This window comes from Stenella coeruleoalba, assembly GCF_951394435.1.
Source record: "Stenella coeruleoalba genome assembly, chromosome: 3".
Taxonomy (NCBI): domain Eukaryota; kingdom Metazoa; phylum Chordata; class Mammalia; order Artiodactyla; family Delphinidae; genus Stenella; species Stenella coeruleoalba.
Window position 1 is genome coordinate 62,788,414 of NC_137148.1, and position 21,274 is coordinate 62,809,687.

At 36.5% G+C, this 21,274-nt stretch overlaps 1 protein-coding gene across 4 annotated transcripts in view; it reads left to right on the plus strand.

Annotated features, from left to right (window-relative positions):
- Positions 1-2,654: 2,654 nt before the first annotated feature.
- TENT2 (terminal nucleotidyltransferase 2) overlaps positions 2,655-21,274 on the plus strand; it is a 57,710-nt gene continuing 39,090 nt past the window's right edge. For 2 of the 4 annotated variants that reach the window (XM_079916615.1, XM_079916618.1), the window contains exons 1-5: positions 2,655-3,155; positions 3,382-3,450; positions 8,923-9,096; positions 9,308-9,397; positions 12,195-12,432. In XM_079916615.1, the coding sequence (XP_079772741.1) occupies positions 8,960-9,096; positions 9,308-9,397; positions 12,195-12,432 (465 nt within the window). In that variant the 5' untranslated portion in view covers positions 2,655-3,155; positions 3,382-3,450; positions 8,923-8,959. The remainder of the gene's footprint in view (positions 3,156-3,381; positions 3,451-8,922; positions 9,097-9,307; positions 9,398-12,194; positions 12,433-21,274) is intronic. The other 2 variants (XM_079916616.1, XM_079916617.1) reach the window with 2 other exon arrangements.

Here is a 21,274-nt window from a genome sequence, read left to right on the forward strand (position 1 = left end):
CTGCTGGGATTTTGATTTGGAAATTGACACTTTTACTGTATTGAGTCTTCTAACCCATGATATATATCTTTCTGTTTATCTGTGTCTTCTTAAATTTCTCTCAGTGTATTTTGTAGTTTTCAGTGTACAATATGTATAAATAAATAAATGTATATTTATTTATCAACTCATCTCTAAGCATTTGGTATTTTTAATTTCAATTTCAGATTGTTTGTTGCTAGTATAATACAAATCAATTTACTTTTGTATATTGATTTTTGTATAATGTAGTCTTGATGATCTCATTTGAGTTCCAGTAGCTTTTTTTAGGTTCTATAGAATTTTGACCATATATCATGTCACCTGTAAATAAAGCCAGTTTTACTTCTTCCTTTCCAATTTGGATGCCTTTTATTTCTTTTTCTTGCCTTATTGTGCAGGCTAGAACTCCCCCAGTACAATGTTGAAGAGGTGGTGAGTGCAGAAATTCTTGCCTTATTCCTGATCTTAGGAAGAAAATATTCAGTTCTTTCCCATTAAGTGTGCTGTTTTTTATTGACGTTTTCTATCAAGTTGTGTGTTTTCTCTTATATTCCTAGGAATGGGTATTGAATTTTTCCAATGCTTTTGTTGCACCTATTGAAATGATCATACAATTTTTCTTTCTTAGTCTTAGCTAATGGTGAATTATGTTGTTTGATTTTCCAATGTTAATTCAGCCTAGCATTCCTGGGATAAGCCCTCATTTGTCATAATGTATAATATTTTTTTATATATTGTGGAACAAAAATAGGTAGAATTTTATTAAGGATTTTTGCATCTATGTTTATGAGGCTATTGGCCCATTGTTTTCTTTTCTTGGAACATCTTGAGTTTGGGTACCAGAGTAATGCTGTCTTTATAGAATGATCTGGGAAGTATTTACCTTTCAAATTCCTGGAAGACTTTTGTAGAACTGGAATAACTTTTCCCTTAAAAATAAACCATGTTGGGCTTCCCTGGTGGCGCAGTGGTTGAGAGTCCGCCTGCCAATGCAGGGGACACGGGTTCGTGCCCCGGCCTGGGAAGATCCCACATGCCGCGGAGCGGCTGGGCCCGTGAGCCATGGCCGCTGGGCCTGTGCGTACGGAGCCTGTGCTCCCCAACGGGAGAGGCCACAGCGGTGAGAGGCCTGCGTACAGCAAAAAAAAAACAAACAAAGAAAACCCCCAAAAAACATGTTAACGCTATAAAAAAGAAAGCTGTAGTGATTGTATTACCATCAGACAGAGTACAGTTAGAGAAAAGAATATTACCAGGAAAAAAAGAGGGTCATTTATAAAGTGAATCATTTCATAATGACATAATAATTTTCATATTCATTTCATTAAAGATAAATTCATCTAAATAATAGAACAATTCTAAATGTTTATGCAACTAACAGCAGAGCTTCACAACACATAAAGCAAAAACTGATAGAACAGCAAGGAAAACTAGAAAAATCCATAATTATAGTGAGGGATTTCAGTGCTCTTCCCTTAATAATTAATAAAATAAGTAGACAGAAAATCAGTAAGTATGTTCTAAATCCCCCCCAGGATTTAGATTTGAACAGTAATATCAGGCAACTTGACGTGATTCACATTTGTGGAGCATTTCACCCAACAGCTACAGAATACACATTTATTTTAAATGTACACTGAACACTTACCAAGACAGACCAACCATATTCTGGGCCACAGAACAAATCTCAATAAATTTAAAATGATTCGAATTATATGAAGTATGTTCTATGATGATAATGGGATTGTATTAGAAATCAAAAACAGAAAGGTATCCGGAAAGTCTGATACTTGGAGACTAAATAACATAAATAATCCGAGGATCAAAGAAAAAAACCCATATAGGGAAATTAGAAAGTATTTTGAAATGAAGTAAAATGAAAACACAATATATTAAAATGTGTGGGATACAGCTAACACAGTACTTTGAAGGAAACTCATACTACTAAATGCCTATATTACAAAGGAAGAAACATCTCAAATCAAAGATCTCAGTTTCCAAGAAACTGGAAAATTAATTTTAAAAACTTCAAAAAAGAAGAATAAAGGAAATAAACATAACAGTAGAAATCAATGAAAGAGAAAAGAAAAATAAAGAAAATCTATGAAACCAAAAGTTGACTTTGAGATTTGAAATCAGTGAGATTAATATTGCCTCTTGCCGGGTCGATCAGGAAAAAGGAAACAAGACACAAGTTACCAATTTCAGGAATAAAAAGGACAATAAAGGAATATTGTTAACAGATTTACACGAATAAATTTCAACAACTTATATTTTCACAACTATTAAAGCTCACTCAAGAAGAAATATTAAATGTTTGTTTTATTAGTGAATGTTAGCTACTAAGGCAGGGAGTTGAGTCTGGACTTTATAGATAAATAAGGGTCCCCAAGCAGCTCTCAGTTCATTAACGGGAAAAAACAAAGTTTAATACTGATCAGTGTAGAAGAGTGAGGGAAAACTTGGCCAGGAAAATCTTCTCTGGGGAGGAGTCACCCGGCTGAGAGACAGGAAGGATCAGTACAAAAAATGTTTATCAGATTTGAGCTTGAGGAGCGGGTCCAGGGTAGCTCTCCGCCAACCACCCTCCTCCGTCTGCCGCTCCGCCTTTCTCTAGGCAGTCTCAGCCCTTCCCCTACGCGCTCGCGCTCGCTCTCGCAGCTGCTGAACGTCCCACGCCCTCCCAGCCGGGCCCCCAGGAGCCGTGCGCTTGCGCACTCGAGCGAAGACCTCGCAGGAGAGAGTGAAGCGGCTGCCGGAAGTATGACCTCCGTCCCCCTACTCGCCGTTTCCATCCGGGGTCACGTCGGTCTTCCGGGTGTTTCCGACAGGGCTTTCTACGCCGCCTTTTTCCGTCTACATTTTGGTCTTCCGTCTTTTGCCATCTTCCTCGAGTTCCCTCACCCTTGCTGCCCCTGCCTTTTCTTGTGTCGTACCTCCCCGGCCGCCGAGGCCGGGAATTAGATCGCAATCCGGAGCCGGAGCCGGGCCTACCCATTCCGCGCGGGCACTACCACCTTTGGATCTGGAGAAAGCTAGGACCGAGCGCGCCGGGCCGTCCCTGCTCCGGCTCTGGAGCTCCTGGGCTGGCGGTGCCGGTAGATTCTCCTGCTTAGCCTTCCCCGAGGACACTTGTGAGTTAGGGGGTTTCGGAGAGGAAAGCAACGGTGTAGGCCTGGGTGGGGGGCGGGGCGCCGGGAACTTTTTCGGAAACTGTAGTGTTTTGCGTGGGAGGTTCCGGCATAATCTCTCTGATATCCCAGACGTATGGGCGGCCCCCAGGCTGCGGTACTTTATGAAGAATCTTAGGAACTCTTAAACGTTTCCCATTCGTTTGTCTTTCTCGCGCCCCGTCCTCAGTCTAGGACCAAACAAGGAAGACTGTCTTGGGACACTGCATGGGGTTTCAAAGGGTGGTGAAGAACTAAGGTAAATATCAGGATTAATAATTTAAAATTTAAGACTTTTCACTAAATGGTTGTGAAATTGTCTCGGTTTTTAGCTTTACAGGAAACCGCACAGGTTAGGACTGTCAGATTGTTGTCTATCCCTTTTGTTTTCGCACCGTTCAGCCTTTGTAGATAGGTTCTCCATCTCTCTTTCTAGGTCAGAACACGGGGGGCTTATGTGTCTCATAAATCCTCTACTATCCAAGTTCCCTGCCTTGTTTGATCCTCTCTCAACTCTTTGTTTAAAATAGCAGTCGTTTATTTATATTGGTATACCAATAGGGTGAACAAAAAAGAAAACGAAACTAAAACTCAAGCTACATTGGCAACCTAACAAACGTGTGGTGTATGGTTTTGTGGGGAAAGATCAGATCCGAACACTAAGTCTGCGTATTTGAATTACAGGCGACATACTACTTTTGTAAATACCCTCATATTGTATGCTTTATTACCACAAGGCTTTAAACATGGAATTAATAGCTAGAAGGCTCTTAATATGTACTGATGAATAGCCAAATAATAGTAGCAGTACTCTGTTGGTGTGAATAGTCTCAATTCTGTCTGATCAGGAAGTGTAACAAGCTGTGTGTGAAATAGGTATTTAAGAAATGTCCATTTGGAATCATGTGGCTAGATTATTTTTTAATACTTGGATGGGATCTAATTCTTGATCAGAGGGGATATATGTATAGCTGGTTGACTTTGCTGTACAGTAGAAACTAACACAACATTGTAAAAGCAACTATACTCCAATAAAAATTAATTTAAAAAAAGGACTGTCGTTATCAAAACCTGTGGGTGGTTTGACAGAGGGTGAGCAGGATTTAGGAGTTGGACTTGTTGCATTATGGAGAAAAAAAGTGAGTTTAGGGGATCAAAGGCATTTGGACAAAGTGGACAGATAACTAGATTTGCTACTATATTTCTGGTTTTTATACTAGGTAGATTCCACTTTCCAGAGAATCTTGATGAACGAATTATGTAACCTTGAGTGTTCTCTAATTCCTTGGAGGAGAGGTCAAGTTTAGGACAGAAATTCCGGGTTGTAAGTTATAGGACCAAATGCTATATCACTAGGAATTACTTTGTGAACTACTCCTTTACTACCTTGTCTCATATATGACTATTTACAAATAAATCTGTGTAACTTCCAAATGGGTAACCTTAGTCAAGAAGTAATCCTTAAGGTTCTCTCCTTAAGGCAAGAACCAATGCAACAGTTTTAAAGCAGTTCAAAATTTACCTAGATTATTCTTTTTTATAGTCAAGCACAGATTGAGAAATTGATAATTTTCAAACTAAGAAAAATAGGATACCACCAATATCTGGATTTTATTTATCATAAAATTTCTTACACCTGCTACCAATGTTAATGTGGAGTAATTTTTTTTTATGGATCATTGTCTACTTGGTGAAGAAGGCTTTCATTCAGAATATAAAGAAAAAGATTTAAAATTTTGTAGAGGTCCCCTTAAATCTGGTATGGTAATAGTTTTGCTGGATTTTATTCTCAGAAACTCTATTCTGTTTAAAAAATGATCCCTTATATTGTTTTATTATAATAGGTTATTATTTTGGTGTCATTTTTATCTTCATCAAAATTAGTGTTGGAATGTATTAGGAGAAATATTAGAAAGAGGAATTGAAATTCATGGGCTTTTGGTTTACTTCCTTATCTCTAGATGGTCATGCAGAATACTTGTGTTGGAGAGCATTGAATGTCATTGATTACATTCCCTAGGAATGATCCTCCCCACTTTGAAGGCTGGCCTGGTTAAGAGCCAGACTTGAGGGCCAAAAATTCATCCTGAGGAGAACCCGACAGATAACTTTGTTTTGGAGGCGCTGGAAAACCTTTGATGCTTATCTGGTAATTAGGGATAGGCTGATTTAGATAACTGCCCTAAAGTACACTTTTGAGTATGGAATCATTCTCAGCTTTTAAGCCGTGGTTGTTTGAGGAGTACTTCTGGGCTACAAGACATCTTTTGACTTATTCTTAAGTTTGAATCTGACCATGTAATGCAATAGAAATTAGGTGAGGTCTGGGCTATTATGTCATTTTGGGTCTCCAGCCTGAAGAAAAACACAAGCATATTATTTATAGGTATAAACAAAATGTCTAGAATTTTAACTACGAATTGATTTAAATAAATCTGAATATAGAGTGTTTTAATTCTAGTTTTTCTGAATACAAATTTCTTCTCTTGTTTGATCAGATCTATAGTATCTGTGTTACAACAAAATTAAATATCAAGCAAAATTCATTATAATGAATTGTATTTAATGTCATTTTCTCATGAATTCTTTGAAATAGTAATTGTTTTATGGGGAGTTGAGTCAGAGTAGCAGAGTCAAGGAAGCCAAGAAGGAGTGTAAGCCCAGGCAAAGGGAGAAGAAGGCATTAGTTGACAGCCTTAGATCTGGCATTCTACAATTATTGAGTGTACTTTTAATAAAGAATTCTCTGGAATCCTGCTTGGTTCAAGATACTGCCTCTGATCAGTGAACATCAGAGAGTACAGTTTAGCATATTTGATAGGATTGATTTTTTGTTTTAATCAATTTCCTATAACAAGGGATAAAGGCCTGCTGAAGAAAGCTGACAAACTCTTGTTTTCTGGACGTAACACCTTGTCTCTGGTCCAAATTAGAGTCAGGCACTTGGGATGGGATCTGATGGTGGCCCAAGACTATTGTCCATAATCTGTTATGAACCTTGGACTGGTGAATCTCACTCTTTGGCCAGTCTAGGAAATTTTAATCTTACAGAATTGAAAAGGAATAAAGTTTCTGTGAGTGACTTATTTGTCTCTTCCCAGATCTTTCTCTTTTCTCTCTTGTCTCCTATTCTAATTTTTCCAGCCATCTTGTCTTAGTCCCAGAGGCAATTACCATTTCTTTTAGCAGCTTATATGTTATTTTCCTCTGTTGTTCTAAAAAAAAAAAAAACAACGTAGAAATTTTTATACAGCTTGGTTTTTGGATTGACATCTACTGATCTACTGAAAATGAGGATTTACCGTTTTTATGTACCCTCTCTCATCATAAATTGTGAGATTTATGTGTGTATAAACATGTAAATATATGTAGCATATAGTATATTTTATGTAGCATATGTAATCTGTAAATACAGTGTAGTAAATATATAATAAATATATTACAATTTCTGTTTAAATCAGTATGTTCAATGTTCTTGTTATTGTAAGAACCAAGTAGGTGACTGATTATATTTCCTTTTTTATATGACCTTTTGAGTGTGTTTTGTCCGTAGTTTAGTAATTTATTATTAACTTGCTGCATTTCTGTTCCTATAATTTCTGCTCTGTTAGCCGAACTCCTCTCTGTGGTCAAATATATAAGGTAATCTACCAGTTAATCTTTTTCCTCCTTGGATATCTTCTTGAAGACCTCTATGTGTTCTAACTTAAGCTGTTTAGCTTCCCTTCACCATCATCCTGGGGAATTTGTCTCTGCCCTGTGTCAGAGCTCCCTTTTCCTAGATCCCAGATTTTCTTTTCATTTTTCTTTTTTGATACTTTACATGTCTAAAAATGTTTTTATTTTCCTTTTGCACTGATAGTATAGCTGGGTATAAAATTATAGCTTGAAAGCATTTCCTTCGGAGCCTTGAAGGCATTCACTTCCTTGTTTTGTTTCCACTGTTGCTACTGAGAGGGCCAAAGCCATTTTGATTACCATCCCTTGGTGTTTTTTTTTTTTAATTGAAGTGTAGTTGATTTACAGTGTTGTGTTAATTTCTGCTGTATAGCAAAGTGATACAATTATACATTCTTTTTTATATTCTTTTCCATTATGGTTTATCTCAGGATATTGAATATAGTTCTCTGTGCTATATGGTAGGACCTTGTTGTTTATCCATACCATCCCTTTGTTTATAACATTTTCTTTCTCTGTAATATTTATAAGCTTCTTTTACCTGATATTCTGAAAGGTCACTGTAATATACCTTTGTGTGTGTGTGTGTGTGTGTGTGTGTGTATGTATGTATATATATATATGTATATATATATTCAGTTGTGCTTTATACTCATTGGGTCCTTTCAATCTAAGGCTTGGTGTTCTTCAGTCTTGGACATTTTCTTGTTTTATTTACTTGGTAATTTCCTTTTCTGTGTTTTCTCTGTTCTTCCTGGAACTTCTGTTGTATTGGATATTGGACCACATAGTTTGGTTTTATTATATTTTTTTCTCTTACTGTCCTGCCTCCTGTCTGCCCTCACCAATTTTTCCTTTTTGTTCATTCCTCAATGTTATTTTTAGCTTTCTGCTGGATATTTCTGCTTTTAATTTTCCAAGAGCCCTTTCTGCTTTTTAAAAAACACATTCTTATTTACATATTCAATGTTACTTCATTAATTATGGAGGGTTTTTTTTCCTCATTTTTCATTTGTTGCAGGTATTGTTTCTGTTTATTCCTAGGCCTTTTTTTTTTTTTTTTTTAACTTTTGATGATCCATGGATGTCTGTTTTCTAACTAGAAATCTAAATTGGAAGCTTATGTGCATGAGTAGGCAGTTCAATAGTAGGCTTCATTGTAGGTTGCGAGTGAGCTTAACTTTTTCTTGGTGAGCGACCGTTCCTATGTTACAGGTTCTTTGGTTACTGTATTATATGGTTTCTTGTTCCATTATTCCATAGATAAGTTTTCTAATTGCCTGAATTGGGAATGCAGGCTGGGGATCCTGTTTTTACTTTGTAGACTTAATACTTGTTTTCAGTTTGTTTTCTTACCCTACTCTTTGTAAGTCTATAGCCTCTTGGGGTCAGTCATTGCGAATAATAAATATCTAGTCTTCTGCTTGGGGTAGTGAACGATTCTGATTGCTTTGTACCTAGGTTTTCCCCATTCGTGTGGAGCAAACTGTCTTTTATTGGAAGTTCTTTTTATAAGTTGTTTAGACCTTGAGGGGAATCTCAGCATTTTATAAATAGTTATTAGGTGATACAGATTCCATCCCTTGTTTGATCAGATCTGTACGATCTAAATCCTGGGAATCAGGTTGTCATATGACAGCTTATACCTTTGAATAAATTAGATTGGGAATAAATGTAAGAAATTGTAGGATTTCATTAAATGTCTCACTTGGGTGGTTTCTTTTTATTATCAGAGTATAGTGGTGTTAACTTGATTCTGAAAGATTTGTTGATATTAGGATAAATTTATTAGGGAAAATTCATCACAAAATTAGAAATGCACAGATTTTACTATCATTTGAATAATGTGGTTAATCTAGATTTAAAATTTATTATTAGTAAGTTTTTTTGTTACTTATGGTGTGACTTAAGAGATCTGTTTGAACTTTAAAAAAATAACTTTGCAAATGAAATTCGTAACTTGGTAACTAATTGTTTATTAATTAGCAGATGCTAGTTATCAAAGAGTTCAATGTCTTTAAGCTATAATAAATTATCTTTAAAACTATTGTAGGTAGAAGAATACATGTTTACTCTTAGTGAACAAGAGCATGTTCCCAAACTCAATTTTGGGTCGCCCGCCTTTCACTCCAAACCATCAACAACATAATAACTTCTTCACCCTGTCACCAAGTCTTTATTCACACCAGCAGCTTATAGATGCACAGTTCAACTTTCAGAATACAGAGTAAGTACGGTGTTATTTTGGCCCATGTCATTTGTAAGTTTCATTTTCTACTTGACACAAATCCTTTTTATATGAAACATTTGGAGCTAGAGAAAATGTCATCATGTCTTGTTTTCTTGTGATCGGTGAACTGTTTAGTTTTTCTGAAATTAGTTTTTTGTTTTTAAGGAAAAAATGTATACTACTACTGTTCTTTCTTTGTCTTTGGTAGCTTGTCTAGAGCTGTATCATTACAGCAGTTGACATATGGAAATGTCAGTCCAGTACAGACCTCAACTTCTCCATTATTTCGAGGAAGGAAGTAAGTATTTCTTACTTATTTTAAAAGAAAAAATTGCATTTTGGGGAACTGTTTAACGCTGTATCTTGTATTAAGTTGAATGGACACTATGCCCTACATTTTGTTTTCTGGGACCTGTGTGATCAGTCCTGTAACAGAATTTTAAAACTTCAAAGTATTTAAAAAATTTTAGGGATAACTGTCTTCAGATAACTACTTTTAATTGAGATTTTTAACTAAATAAGATGGATTTCTGTATCTGTTTGTTAGGGCCGCCATAACAAAGTACAATAGACTTGGTGGCTTAAACAACAGAAATTAATTTTCTCAAAATGCTGGGGGCTAGAAGTCCAAGATCAAGGTGTTGGCAGGTTTGGTTTCCTCTGAGGCCTCCCTCTTTAGCTTATAGATGGCTGCCTTCTTTCTCTGTCCTCAGATGGTCATCCCTCTGTCTGTGTTTTCGGTGTCCTAATCTGTTCTTCTGAGGACACTAGTTATATTGGATTAGGGCTCACTCTAATGACCCCATTTTAACTCAGTTATTTCTTTAAAGGACCTGTGTCCAAATACAGTCACATTTTGAAGTACTAGGGGTTAAGACTTAAACATATGAATTTTGAGAGGACATAATTCAGCCTATAACACCTTCTTTCTAGTAAAGTTTACTATTTGATTTGTCTTACACAGGTAAGTTTCCACGATAAACGTTATTATAATGAAAATTTCTACATGACATAAAGCTTTCTATAGAGAAGTCAGGAATCAATTCATTTTAACCAATTTGATTAAAAGAAATTGATGTATCATGGGGTAATTATGATAGAACTTTAGGGGTGATTATTAAAATAATATTTGGCAATATTTGCAAGATATTACTATTTATAGTCTATAAACATTCCGTAACTTTTATGTCCAACTAGAAATAACAGTAGCTAAGAATTATTGATCACTCACTATGTGTAGTAGGCATTGCTCTAAGGACTTTGCAAATAATGGTTTGACTAAGTTTCACAACACTTTATGAGGTAAGTACTGTTACGCCTCTTCTTTTGAGGAGAAAGCTGAAGCACACAGAAGTAATGATCTGGTTATTCAGGTAGGAGTAGCATAACTGGAATTTGAAACCAGGTGGTTTGGCTCTACATCCCATACTTAGAAGCACTGTGAATTGTTCTTCAGAGCTGCCATTGTGGAAAACTATATAATGATGCTTAAATTATTGACTTTATTCAAATTTTCATTTTTTAGAAATTGCCTTGATAGCCCATTTGTGAATCATGAATGAAAATAAATTCCACTAGTTCATGATTATACATATGTAATTTTAAAACTAAAATTGACATTCTCAATAGAAGGTATTCAGCATATAAAGCTCTAAATTTTATGTTTAAAAAATGTTAAAGGGGCTTCTCTCGTGGCTCAGTGGTTAAGAATTTGCCTGCCAATGTAGGGGACATGGGTTCGAGCCCTGGTCGGGGAAGATCCCACATGCTGTGGAGCAACTAAACCTGTGCACCACAACTACTGAGCCTGCGCTCTAGAGCCCGTGAGCCACAACTACTGAGCTCACGTGCCACAACTACTGAAACCCACGCGCCTAGAGCCCGTGCTGTGCAACAAGAGAAGCTACCACAATGAGAAGCCTGCGCACCACAATGAAGACCCCGCTCACCGCAATTAGAGAAAGCCTGCACGCAGCAACAAAGACTCAACACAGCCAAAATTAAATGAATAAATAAATTATTAAAAAATAAAAAAAAATTAAATATACACTCATGTTTTTAGCATCTTTACCTGTGGGTAGGAGTACCAGTTATTTTGTGGGTCTGTCAAGGAGAGAATAATTGACATAATCCCAAGAGTATTAAAATAAAAACCTTCAGGTGGCTATGACTCATAAAATTTTAGAGTTCAAAAGGAATTGGATAATTTCCTATGGTGTAAACAACTTAAGAAAGTAAATACCTTTCTTTTCCCACAAATAATTACTTCTAAATTATTTTTCCCTTTTTGTTTTGAATATTTTTAAGCCTCCAGAAAAATTTGAATAGTACAATTAACACCTGTATGTGGTTTTCCTAGATTGATCGGTTCTGCGAGATTTGTTTTATTCTGCCTTTTTCCTTCCCTATCCCTACTATTTTCTGAGTGATATGAAAGAAGGTTGTTGACATCGTTGCACTTTACCCTGCAACACATCAGTGCATTCCTCCTAAGAACAAGGATATTCTCTTGTATAACCAAAAATATATTGATCATGCCCGAGAAATTTAACATTAGTACAATACTGTTATCTGAAATGCAGTTCATTTTCAGATTTCTTTAGTTGTCCAACGTCTTTATATAAAGCTTTTCTAAAAAGTAACTGTCTCTTAATTTGGTCTTTCCTACTGATAAACCAGAACATAGGTGGTCTCAAAGAGCCCTTTTTTATATATAGCACTCAGTTCAGTTAATCTCTTCCTCCCTATGTTAGAGTTTGGATCTTTTATTGTTAGTGATTCTATAAATAGAAATTCTTCTGCCAAGTTTTTGCTGCTGATAAGAAGTATTGTGGTAATTCAAATGCAGGAGACCAACCCTAATGTATATATGTGGTTTGTTTTTTTAAAAAATATGCATCATTATTACACATTTTTCCTAAAGCGTTCTCTAAGGCATCTCTTATGCTGAAAATGAATATTTTAAGATTCATTTAGAGCTAATGTGGCCTCGCTGAAAAAGTCAGTATTGTCATCTATTTATATATTTTTAGTGTTTTCTATTTGTAATCAGAAAATTATATCTTTAATCACTAAGGTATATTGTTTGTTTTCAGGAGATTAAACGATGAAAAGAATCTTCCTCTTGATGGTAAACGACAACGTTTCCATTCACCTCACCAAGAGCCAACTATAGTTAACCACATAGTGCCTTTATCAGGTGAAAGAAGATACTCAATGCCGCCATTGTTTCATACACACTATGTACCAGATATAGTCAGAGGTGTTCCGCCTTTTCGAGAAATACCATTTTTAGAACCTAGAGAAATCACACTGCCTGAGGCCAAAGATAAGGTAATTTTAATGTAGATTTTAGTTTTATCTTTTGGGAAGTTAATATAAATAGTGTATTGAAAGTATCAGAAATATCTAATGTCTTGGATTAAGTAGAACATGCCCTTTTTTGCACTATTTAAAGTACTATTCAGAGCTTTCTGTCTAAATTTGATTCTCTGATTTTTGTGAGCTGTTCTTCTATGGAAATGCAGCTTTCATATCAGTATATCAGATTTTCTGTGATTCATAAAAATCTGGGATTAGAGCCTAAAACATTTGATTTCTTAGTTTAGAGAATTCTGTTGTTACCTATTCTTATTACAGAAAAACAAGCTTTCATATGGATATTGTAGTAAAGTATTAAAAAGCATCTTTTGGGATATTTGTTTTTATCATGAGGTTTTTAATGTCAAAAATAGAGAACCCAGGAGTCAGTGAGAAAGTAATACTTCCAAAGGGATATGATCAGGAAAGATTTATCAAAAACATTATTTGTAAAAAAAAATTTTGAATAAATGAAATGAAGCTCTTAAAATAATAATTCTTGGGAAATGACATTATCAGCATTGGGGAACAATGAGTTATTTAATACCAGTATTAGAAGCATATCTCTTCTCTCTCCCCATATTTAGTGAAACCTAAAAAAAAAATTCTGGGTAATTTAGAAGAGTTTATAATGTAAATATCTGCATTCTCTTGAATTGTCTGTGGCTTATATTTGTGGTTTTTGCATTTTCAAAGCTGCACTACTCTGGAGATATTTGTAGGCTAAGGAGAAGGAGCCTGAAAAGAGTGTAGTGACTTTATTTTGGGTTCCTAGCAACCAGCGTAGGTCTGGAACATAGTAAGTGTACAGAAAATGTTGGGTCAAAAAGGAACACTTGCTGCATTCCTTAGTTGTGCTGCTTTTTATTCTCCTATCATTCCTTTTTTTCTTTAATTGAGATGTAATTGTATCATAAAATTCTTTTTTTTTTTTTTTTTTGGCTGCGTTGGGTCTTCGTTGCTGCACACGGGCTTTCTCTAGTTGGGCAAGCGGGGGCTACTCTTCATTGTGGTGTGCGGACTTCTCATTGCAGTGGCTTCTCTTGTTGTGGAGCACGGGCTCTAGGCGCGCAGGCTTCAGTAGTTGTGGCACATGGGCTTAGTTGCTCCGTGGCATGTGGGATCTTCCCAGACCAGGGCTTGAACCCATGTCCCCTGCATTGGCAGGAGGATTCTTAACCACTGTGCCACCAGGGAAGTAAGTCCATGTAAAATTCACTCTTTTAAAGTGCATGATTCAGTGGTTTTTATTATATTCACAAGGTTGTGCAACCATTACCACTGTCTAATTCCAGTACCTTTTATCACCCCCAAAAGACACCTTGTACCCAGTAGCAGTTCCTTTCTCATCTCTGCCCCTCTCCCCCAGCCTCTGGCAACCACTAATCGATTTTTTATCAGTATGGATTTGTCTGTTTTGAACATTTCATATAAATGGAGTCATACAATATGTGGTCTTGATTCTTTCACTTAACATGTTTTCAAGATTCATCCATGTCATAGCATTTCTCAGTTCTTTATTCCTTTTTATAGCTGAGTAATATTCCATTGTATAGATAAACCATATTTTATTTGTGCATGCCTCAGTTGATGGATTTTTGGGCTGTTTCCACTTTTTGACTATTCTGCTATATCTGTGTACAAGTTTTTGTGTGGACATGTTTTCATTTCTCTTGGGTCTATACCTAGGGGTGAAATTGCAGAGTTATGCAGTAGCTCAGTGTATAACTTTTTGAGGAATTGCCAACATATTTTCTAAAGTGGCTGCACCATTTTACATTTCTACCAGCAGTGTGTGAGTGTTCCAGTTTCTTCACATCTTTGCCAACACTTTTTATTGTTTGTCTTCTTGATTATAACCAGGTGGGTTATAACCTAGTGGGTGCGAAATGGTATCTCATTTTGATTTTGGTTTGCATTTCCCTAATGACTAATGATGTTGATCATCTTTTCATTTGTGTGTTGGAATGTGTATCTTCTTTGGAGAATTGTCTATTCAGATCCTTTGTCCATTTTTAAATTGTTTTTGTTATTCTTGTTGAGTTGTAAGAGTTGTTTATATGTTCTGAATACTAGACTTTTATCAGATAGATGATTTGCAAATATATTCTTCCATTCTGTGGTGTCTCTTTTTACTTTCTTGATGGTCTCCTTTGAAGCGCAAAAGCTTTTTTCATTTTGACGAAGTCCAATTTGTTTTTCTTTGGTTGCTTGAGCTTCTGGTGGCATATCTAAGAAACCATTGCCTAATCCAGGGTCACAAAAATTAATGCCTCCATGTTATTCTAAGAGTTTTATAGTGTTCTTAGATTTAGGTCTTCGATCCATTTTGAGTTAATCTTTATATATGATGTGAAGTAGGGGATCTAACTTAATTTTTTGCTCTTGGTCCAATTGTCCCAGCACTGTTTAAGAAAAAGGCTGTCATTCTTTTCTTACTGTGAAGTAGGAAAAGCATTTAGTCAATACCAGTGGGAGGAAGGAAAAAGCAGAGTGATTAACTTGGGATGTTTTGGTACCCCCCCACCCCCCCCCAACTGTTTGTCCTTTCTTTGCTTTCTCATTTTAAAGAAACTCATGTAATACTATATTGTGAAAGCCTGTGGTATAAATCACATGAGACCAATTCTTTGAATGACGATATAACCACCTTTTACTACGTGTGGGTTTTTGATATATATATGCAGGTAGGCCCATTTTTTATGGAATATATTATGCATGAGTATTGAAGTTCTCTATTTTTGCATTTATTTATTTGTATGTTTGTAATAGTTAATTCTTAAAACTAACTAAATAACTACTAGTTCTGCATATGGATCAGGGATATACTGAGTCTCAGTAAATGTAATAACATGATTCACATTAGTCAGTATAAATCATCTAGTAAAGTATGGTTCCATATCAGTAACTTTTTCTTTGCTTGGTAGCATAGAAAAAGATTGTCCTAAATCTTATGTTTTTGGCATAAGCACTTATTTCAAGGGATAAAGATAATATTCTGTTGTTAAACCAATTTCTTTGAGTGCTACTCTGTACTTGCCTAGTTGTGGGAGAAAGACGGCAAGTAGTTAGTTCTGTGTCCATTCTTTAAGTGAACACTTTTTTTTTTTTTTTGCGGTATGCGGGCCTCTCACTGTTGTGGCCTCTCCCGTTGCGGAGCACAGGCGCCGGACACGCAGGCTCAGCGGCCATGGCTCACGGGCTTAACCGCTCCGCGGCATGTGGGATCTTCCCGAACTGGGGCACAAACCCGTGTCCCCTGCATCGGCAGGCGGACTCTCAACCACTGCGCCACCAGGGAAGCCCTTTAAGTGAACACTTTTTAAGAAAACTAACATTTATTGATGTCTCTTCTCTTCTAGGCATTCTACATATGCTATATTATTTAGTCTTTTCAACAACCCCATGACATGGATATTATCCTAATTTTACTGAGACTCAGAAAGCTAAATAACTTGCTCAAGGTCACAGCTAGTAAGTGACAGAACCAAGAGTTGACCCTCATCTCTAATAATATAAACAGGAGGAACTTAAGATGCTTAAAATCAAGAGTAGGGAGATGACATTCTTAGAACTGACTATAATAGCTGGTAATCTGTGGCAGTAATAGTTAATGTTTACTGAGTGTCTTTCTTTGCCAGCAGTGAGCTCAGTAGTTTGTATGGTTTACCTCTGTTTATCTCTGCTGGATTGTAAAATGAGTGGGAGGTTCAGTGAGAAATAAAAGTGGAGCAGTAGTTTGAGGCTTTGATTGCACAGTAGAATGCCATTGAAGGTTTTTGAGTAGAGGACTATCCCAATTAGATTTGCATTTTTGGGAAGATAGTTCTTAGAGTATAGTGGAGTTTGGTTTGGAATAGGAGGGCCTGGAAGTTGGATGATTACCTTGAAGGCTATTAATTATCAAATTCTTTCAGATGAGAGGTGCTGAAGCTTTCAGTTACAGTGGATGATTGTGGAAAAGATGTGAGAGACCATGCATAAGGAAAATTGATAGATGTGTGGAATGATTGAATATAGGAGAGAGAGAGATATCAATAACTTTAATGATTTGATTCTGGACTGTTAACAGAGATAAGGAACTCAGATTTTGGGTGTATAAGCTGACTGAGGAAGTAGTCAAGAGTTTTTTTGAACTATGGGGAAATCTGCTGTAACGTTTGTGCTCTTGAAAGACCTCATGTTCTGCAGATTGCACACTAAGAATATAGGGCTATGGGAAAATAGGGCTGGAGGACACTACTCAAAACCTAAACAGTTTTGTAACCAGAACGCTATCAAGAATAATAATTGATATCTTAGGAAATGACTTGGACAGACCAGGTAGGTGGCTTAGCATGTGGATGCTGCTGCATGGGATATTAAAAATATACATTACAGAGTTGAGATGTGCTGGCTTGTGGAGGGCACTGAGACAAGGCAGTTAAAAGTGGCGCTCTGAGTCAGTGAGTCTGCTGTTAAGATAGACTCAGAAGGAAATACACCAGCAGAGAGCTGTGAGTCTGGGGGTTTGCCTGTCAAGTGGGAACCCTGGATATGGATGCTTATTTTTAGTTGTCTTAGATCTATAAGGACTCCTGCCTGTGAGCAGCCAAGCTGAGGGCTTTTTTTTTTTTCTTGTAAGGTTATAATTCCACAATTTCAGCTCCACATACAAGTCAACCCAATTAATACATTAAATTGATACTGTTCCCTTATTTACCAATCATCTGTAAGCTAATTAGTATTGTAGAAAAACATGTTGTAGCTGAACTGGCCATATATATTTCAGAAGCAAGGCTGGGGCCAGAGATATGAATCCTGAAGTCACCTGAAATAGAAGTGACAATTGAAACTCCTGAAGTAGGTTAGATTCTGTATTTTTTTAGTATCCAGCAAATATTTGTGGGTGACAGCTATATGCTACAACGTTGTGCCAAAACATTTTGGTAAACGTACATGGTCTCTTTAACATGTACATACAGTATAGTGAGAGGGAGAGCCATTAAAAAATAATCATGCAAATCAGAGTTTTATTTATATATAAGTGCTATAAAGGAAAATTGCAGAGTGGTAAGAGAATTTATTTGAAATTTCAGTGATGGTCTAGAGGAGGTAATGTTTGAGCTGAGATCTGACGGGTGAGTAGGAGTTAACTAGTGAAAGAGTAGTGGGGGTGGAGAGAATGCTTTAGAGAGAGGGAACAGTGTATTTGAGGGTCCGAAAAATTGTAGAAGGGAGCATGGAGTATGCAAAGAACTGAAAGGAGGCCAAGGTGGCTAGAGTTTGATTGGTTTAGGAGTTTTTTAAGCAGGAAAGAGATGAGTTAAAATTATTCTGACTTCATTTTAAGCAGTTGAACAAGTGTGTATGTAGGGAATTTATGGTTGTGAAAGGTAATGGTGCCTTGAATTAGGAAGTGCTGGTAGTTAAGATGAAGAAAAACTGGATTTAAGCTTTGTTGGGGGAAGTGAAATTGATAGGATTTGATGATGGGTTAGAGATTAGGTCATCTAAGCATCTGCATCATGGGATGTTTAGCCACATTCCTGGCCTCAATTCACTAGATGCCACTTATCGCTGGTTATGACAACTAAAAATATCTATAGATATTGCCAGATGTCCCCTGGGGGGCAGAATTGCCTCTAGTTGAGAACCGCTGGTTTAGGTAGAGAAGAAAATATTGAAGATTACTCCCAGATTTCTGGCTTCTATAACTGGATGCATGGTGGTACCATTCACTGAGACAGAACAAAATGCAAGAGGAGCAAGCTTTAGGAGTATGTGTATTTAATAGGAATTGAAGGGTGAGCAGGGATGTCATGAGTTCTGTGGACATGTTGTCTTAAATGTGCATTTGAAACATCAAATTAGATATTTAGAATTGATAGTTTAATACATATAGATCTGGAATTAAGAGGAAAGGTATTGACCAGAAGTGTACATTTGGTGATCATTGGCATGTAGATGATAATTGAAGCCAAGAGGATGGGTATGATTGTCTAGGGGGAGTGGTGAGCCTGGATCCAAGACTGATTGAAATAGGTTGAGGAAAGGGTAGGAAAACAGATACGGAAACTAAGCTTATTTACAATTGTTTTGGGAAGTTTGGCTGTGAAGAGGAGGAGCCGAAGATGGGAAGTTGGAACAAAGGCGTTTTTTTGTTTTGTTTTTGAGGTGGAAGAAACTTGAAGCACATATAAATGTTTATGGGAAAGATTCCTTAGAAGGTGGAAAGGGCATGGGTCCTGCCTATAGGTGGAGTGATTGGCTTTAGGTAAGAGAAAAGCTTTTTGGAACTGGAGGATATAGGAGGAGAGGATAGGTGTAGGTAAAAGGAAGATAGGTAGATTTGTACATATGGTATGGAGAAGTTAACGGAGTTTCCATAGTTGAGTGGCTTCTTCATGTTTTCTCTCTGAATTACTATGCAAGGTTATCTGTTGAGAGTAGAGAAGATGAAATGGGATGTCTGAGGTTTAAGAATAGTGGAGAAGGTTTGAAACAGTATTTACTGGGTAGTGTAAAGAGCTCACTTAACATTGGTAATAATGAATTTACTATTAATAATAATAAATCAGTCAGCTGCTTTAGTAAGTTCCAGGGAAATATTTTGTTAGTAGAAGTTTTAATTAGTTAGAGAATTAAACCTAAAAAATTAAATTTTTGAAAATGAGTATGTTCTGAGGTTAAATTTTTCCTCCATTTTAAAGTCTTTTCTCTGTTTTTCAAGTTGCTGTATTAGCAAACAGAACTCTTCTCAGTAAAAAAATCTGAGGTACTTTTCTGGATTTTAACTTTTATTTCATTCTAGTTTTTAGGTGAAGATATGGTTGCCTGAACAAAAAAGAGGCTTGTAGAGGAATCAATTATCTGAACTCCTGAATTCCATCTATAATAACTGATTTTTGAAAATTCTGGGTAGTTTGAAGGTATTAAGTGAATTGAAGTAATTGATTTTGAATTTTGAGTTGAGATGAGGATAGGTTGAGGTTTTCTTGGTACTGAGTATAAAGTAAAAAGATGATTATGAATGAATTGTTCAAGATTTCTTGTGTAATGTTCAGTTTTGGAAAGCAAATTTTATGGAACCTCTTGACACCCTAGGAGGAACAATTTGGGGACAGTTATCTTGCAGATTTTTCAGAGGCTCTATCTTTAAAATTTTCAATATTCCACCTTATTTAGAAACAGAACAAATGTATATGCCCATATCTCCTATCAGTTTTTTTCCAGCTTTACTGAGATATGAGTAACAAATAAAAATTGTATATATTTAAAGTATACATGATGTTTTGATGTATGTATATGTTGTGAAATGATTACCATAATCAAGATAATTAAGGTGATATTCATCACCTCACAGTTATATTTTTTTGTGATGAGAACACTTGAAATCTACTCTTAGCAAATTTCAAGTGTACACTACATTATTATTAACTGAACGTATTCACTGTAATTGTACATTATGTCTCCAGAAGTTATTCATCTTATAACTGTAAGTTTGTGTCCTTTGAGCAGTATTTCCCCATTTTCCTCATCCTACTCCTCAGCCCCTAATAACTGCCATTCCACTCTCTGCTACTGTGAATTTGACTTTTTTAGAGTCCACATGTAAGTGAGGTCATGCAGTATTTGTCTTTCTGTGTCTAGCTTATTTCATTTAGCATAATGTCTTCCAGGTTCATCCATGTTGCAAATAGCAGAATTTCCTTCCTTTTTAAGGCCGAATAATATTCCATTGTGTATGTATACACGCGCACACACACACACACACACACAAACAATTTTCTTTATCCATTCATCCATCAGTGGACACACTTAGGTTTTCTCCATATCTTGGCTACTGTGAATAATGCTGCAATGAACATGGGAGTGCAGATTCCTTGTTGAGATAGAGACTTTTTTCCTTTAGATATATACCCAGAAGTGGGATAGCTAGAACATATGGTAGTTCTATTTTTAATTTTTTGAGGAATCTCCTTGCTGTTTTCCAATATGGTTGTACTTCCTATGAATACTGTGTAAGGGTTCCCTTTTCTCCACATCCTCACCAACACTTATCTTTTGACTTTTTGGTAATAGCCATCTTAACAAGTGTGAGGCGATATCTCATTGTGGTTTTTTTTAAAATTTATTAATTAATTTATTTATTTTTGGCTTGTTGGGTCTTCGTTTCTGTGTGAGGGCTTTCTCTAGTTGCGGCAAGCGGGGGCCGCTCTTCATCGCGGTGCGTGGGCCTCTCACTATCGTGGCCTCTGTTGTTGCGGAGCACAGGCTCCAGACGTGCAGGCTCAGTAGTTGTGGCTCACAGGCCTAGTTGCGCCACGGCACGTGGGATCTTCCGAGACCAGGGCTCGAACCCGTGTCCCTTGCATTGGCAGGCAGATTCTCAACTACAGCGCCACCAGGGAAGCGCCTCATTGTGGTTTTCCTGATGCTAAGTAATACTGAACATCTTTTCATGTACCTGTTGGCCATTTGTATGTCTTCTTTGGAAAAATGTCTCTTTAGATCCTTTGTCCATTTTTAAATTGGGTCATTTGTATTTTTGCTACTGAGTTGTATGAGTTTCTTATATATTTTGGATATTAACCCCTTCTCAGATATATGGTTTGCAAATATTTTCTCCCATTCTTTATGCTGCTTTTTCATATTGTTGATTTTTTTTGCTGTACAGAAAATTTATTTGACGTAGCTCCGCTTGTTGATTTTCGCTTTTGTTGCCTATGCTTTTGGTGTCAAATCTGAAAAATCATTGTCAAGACCAAGGTCATGGAGCTTTCCCCTTATGTTTTCTTATATGAGTTTTACAGTTTCAGGTCTTACAATTAAA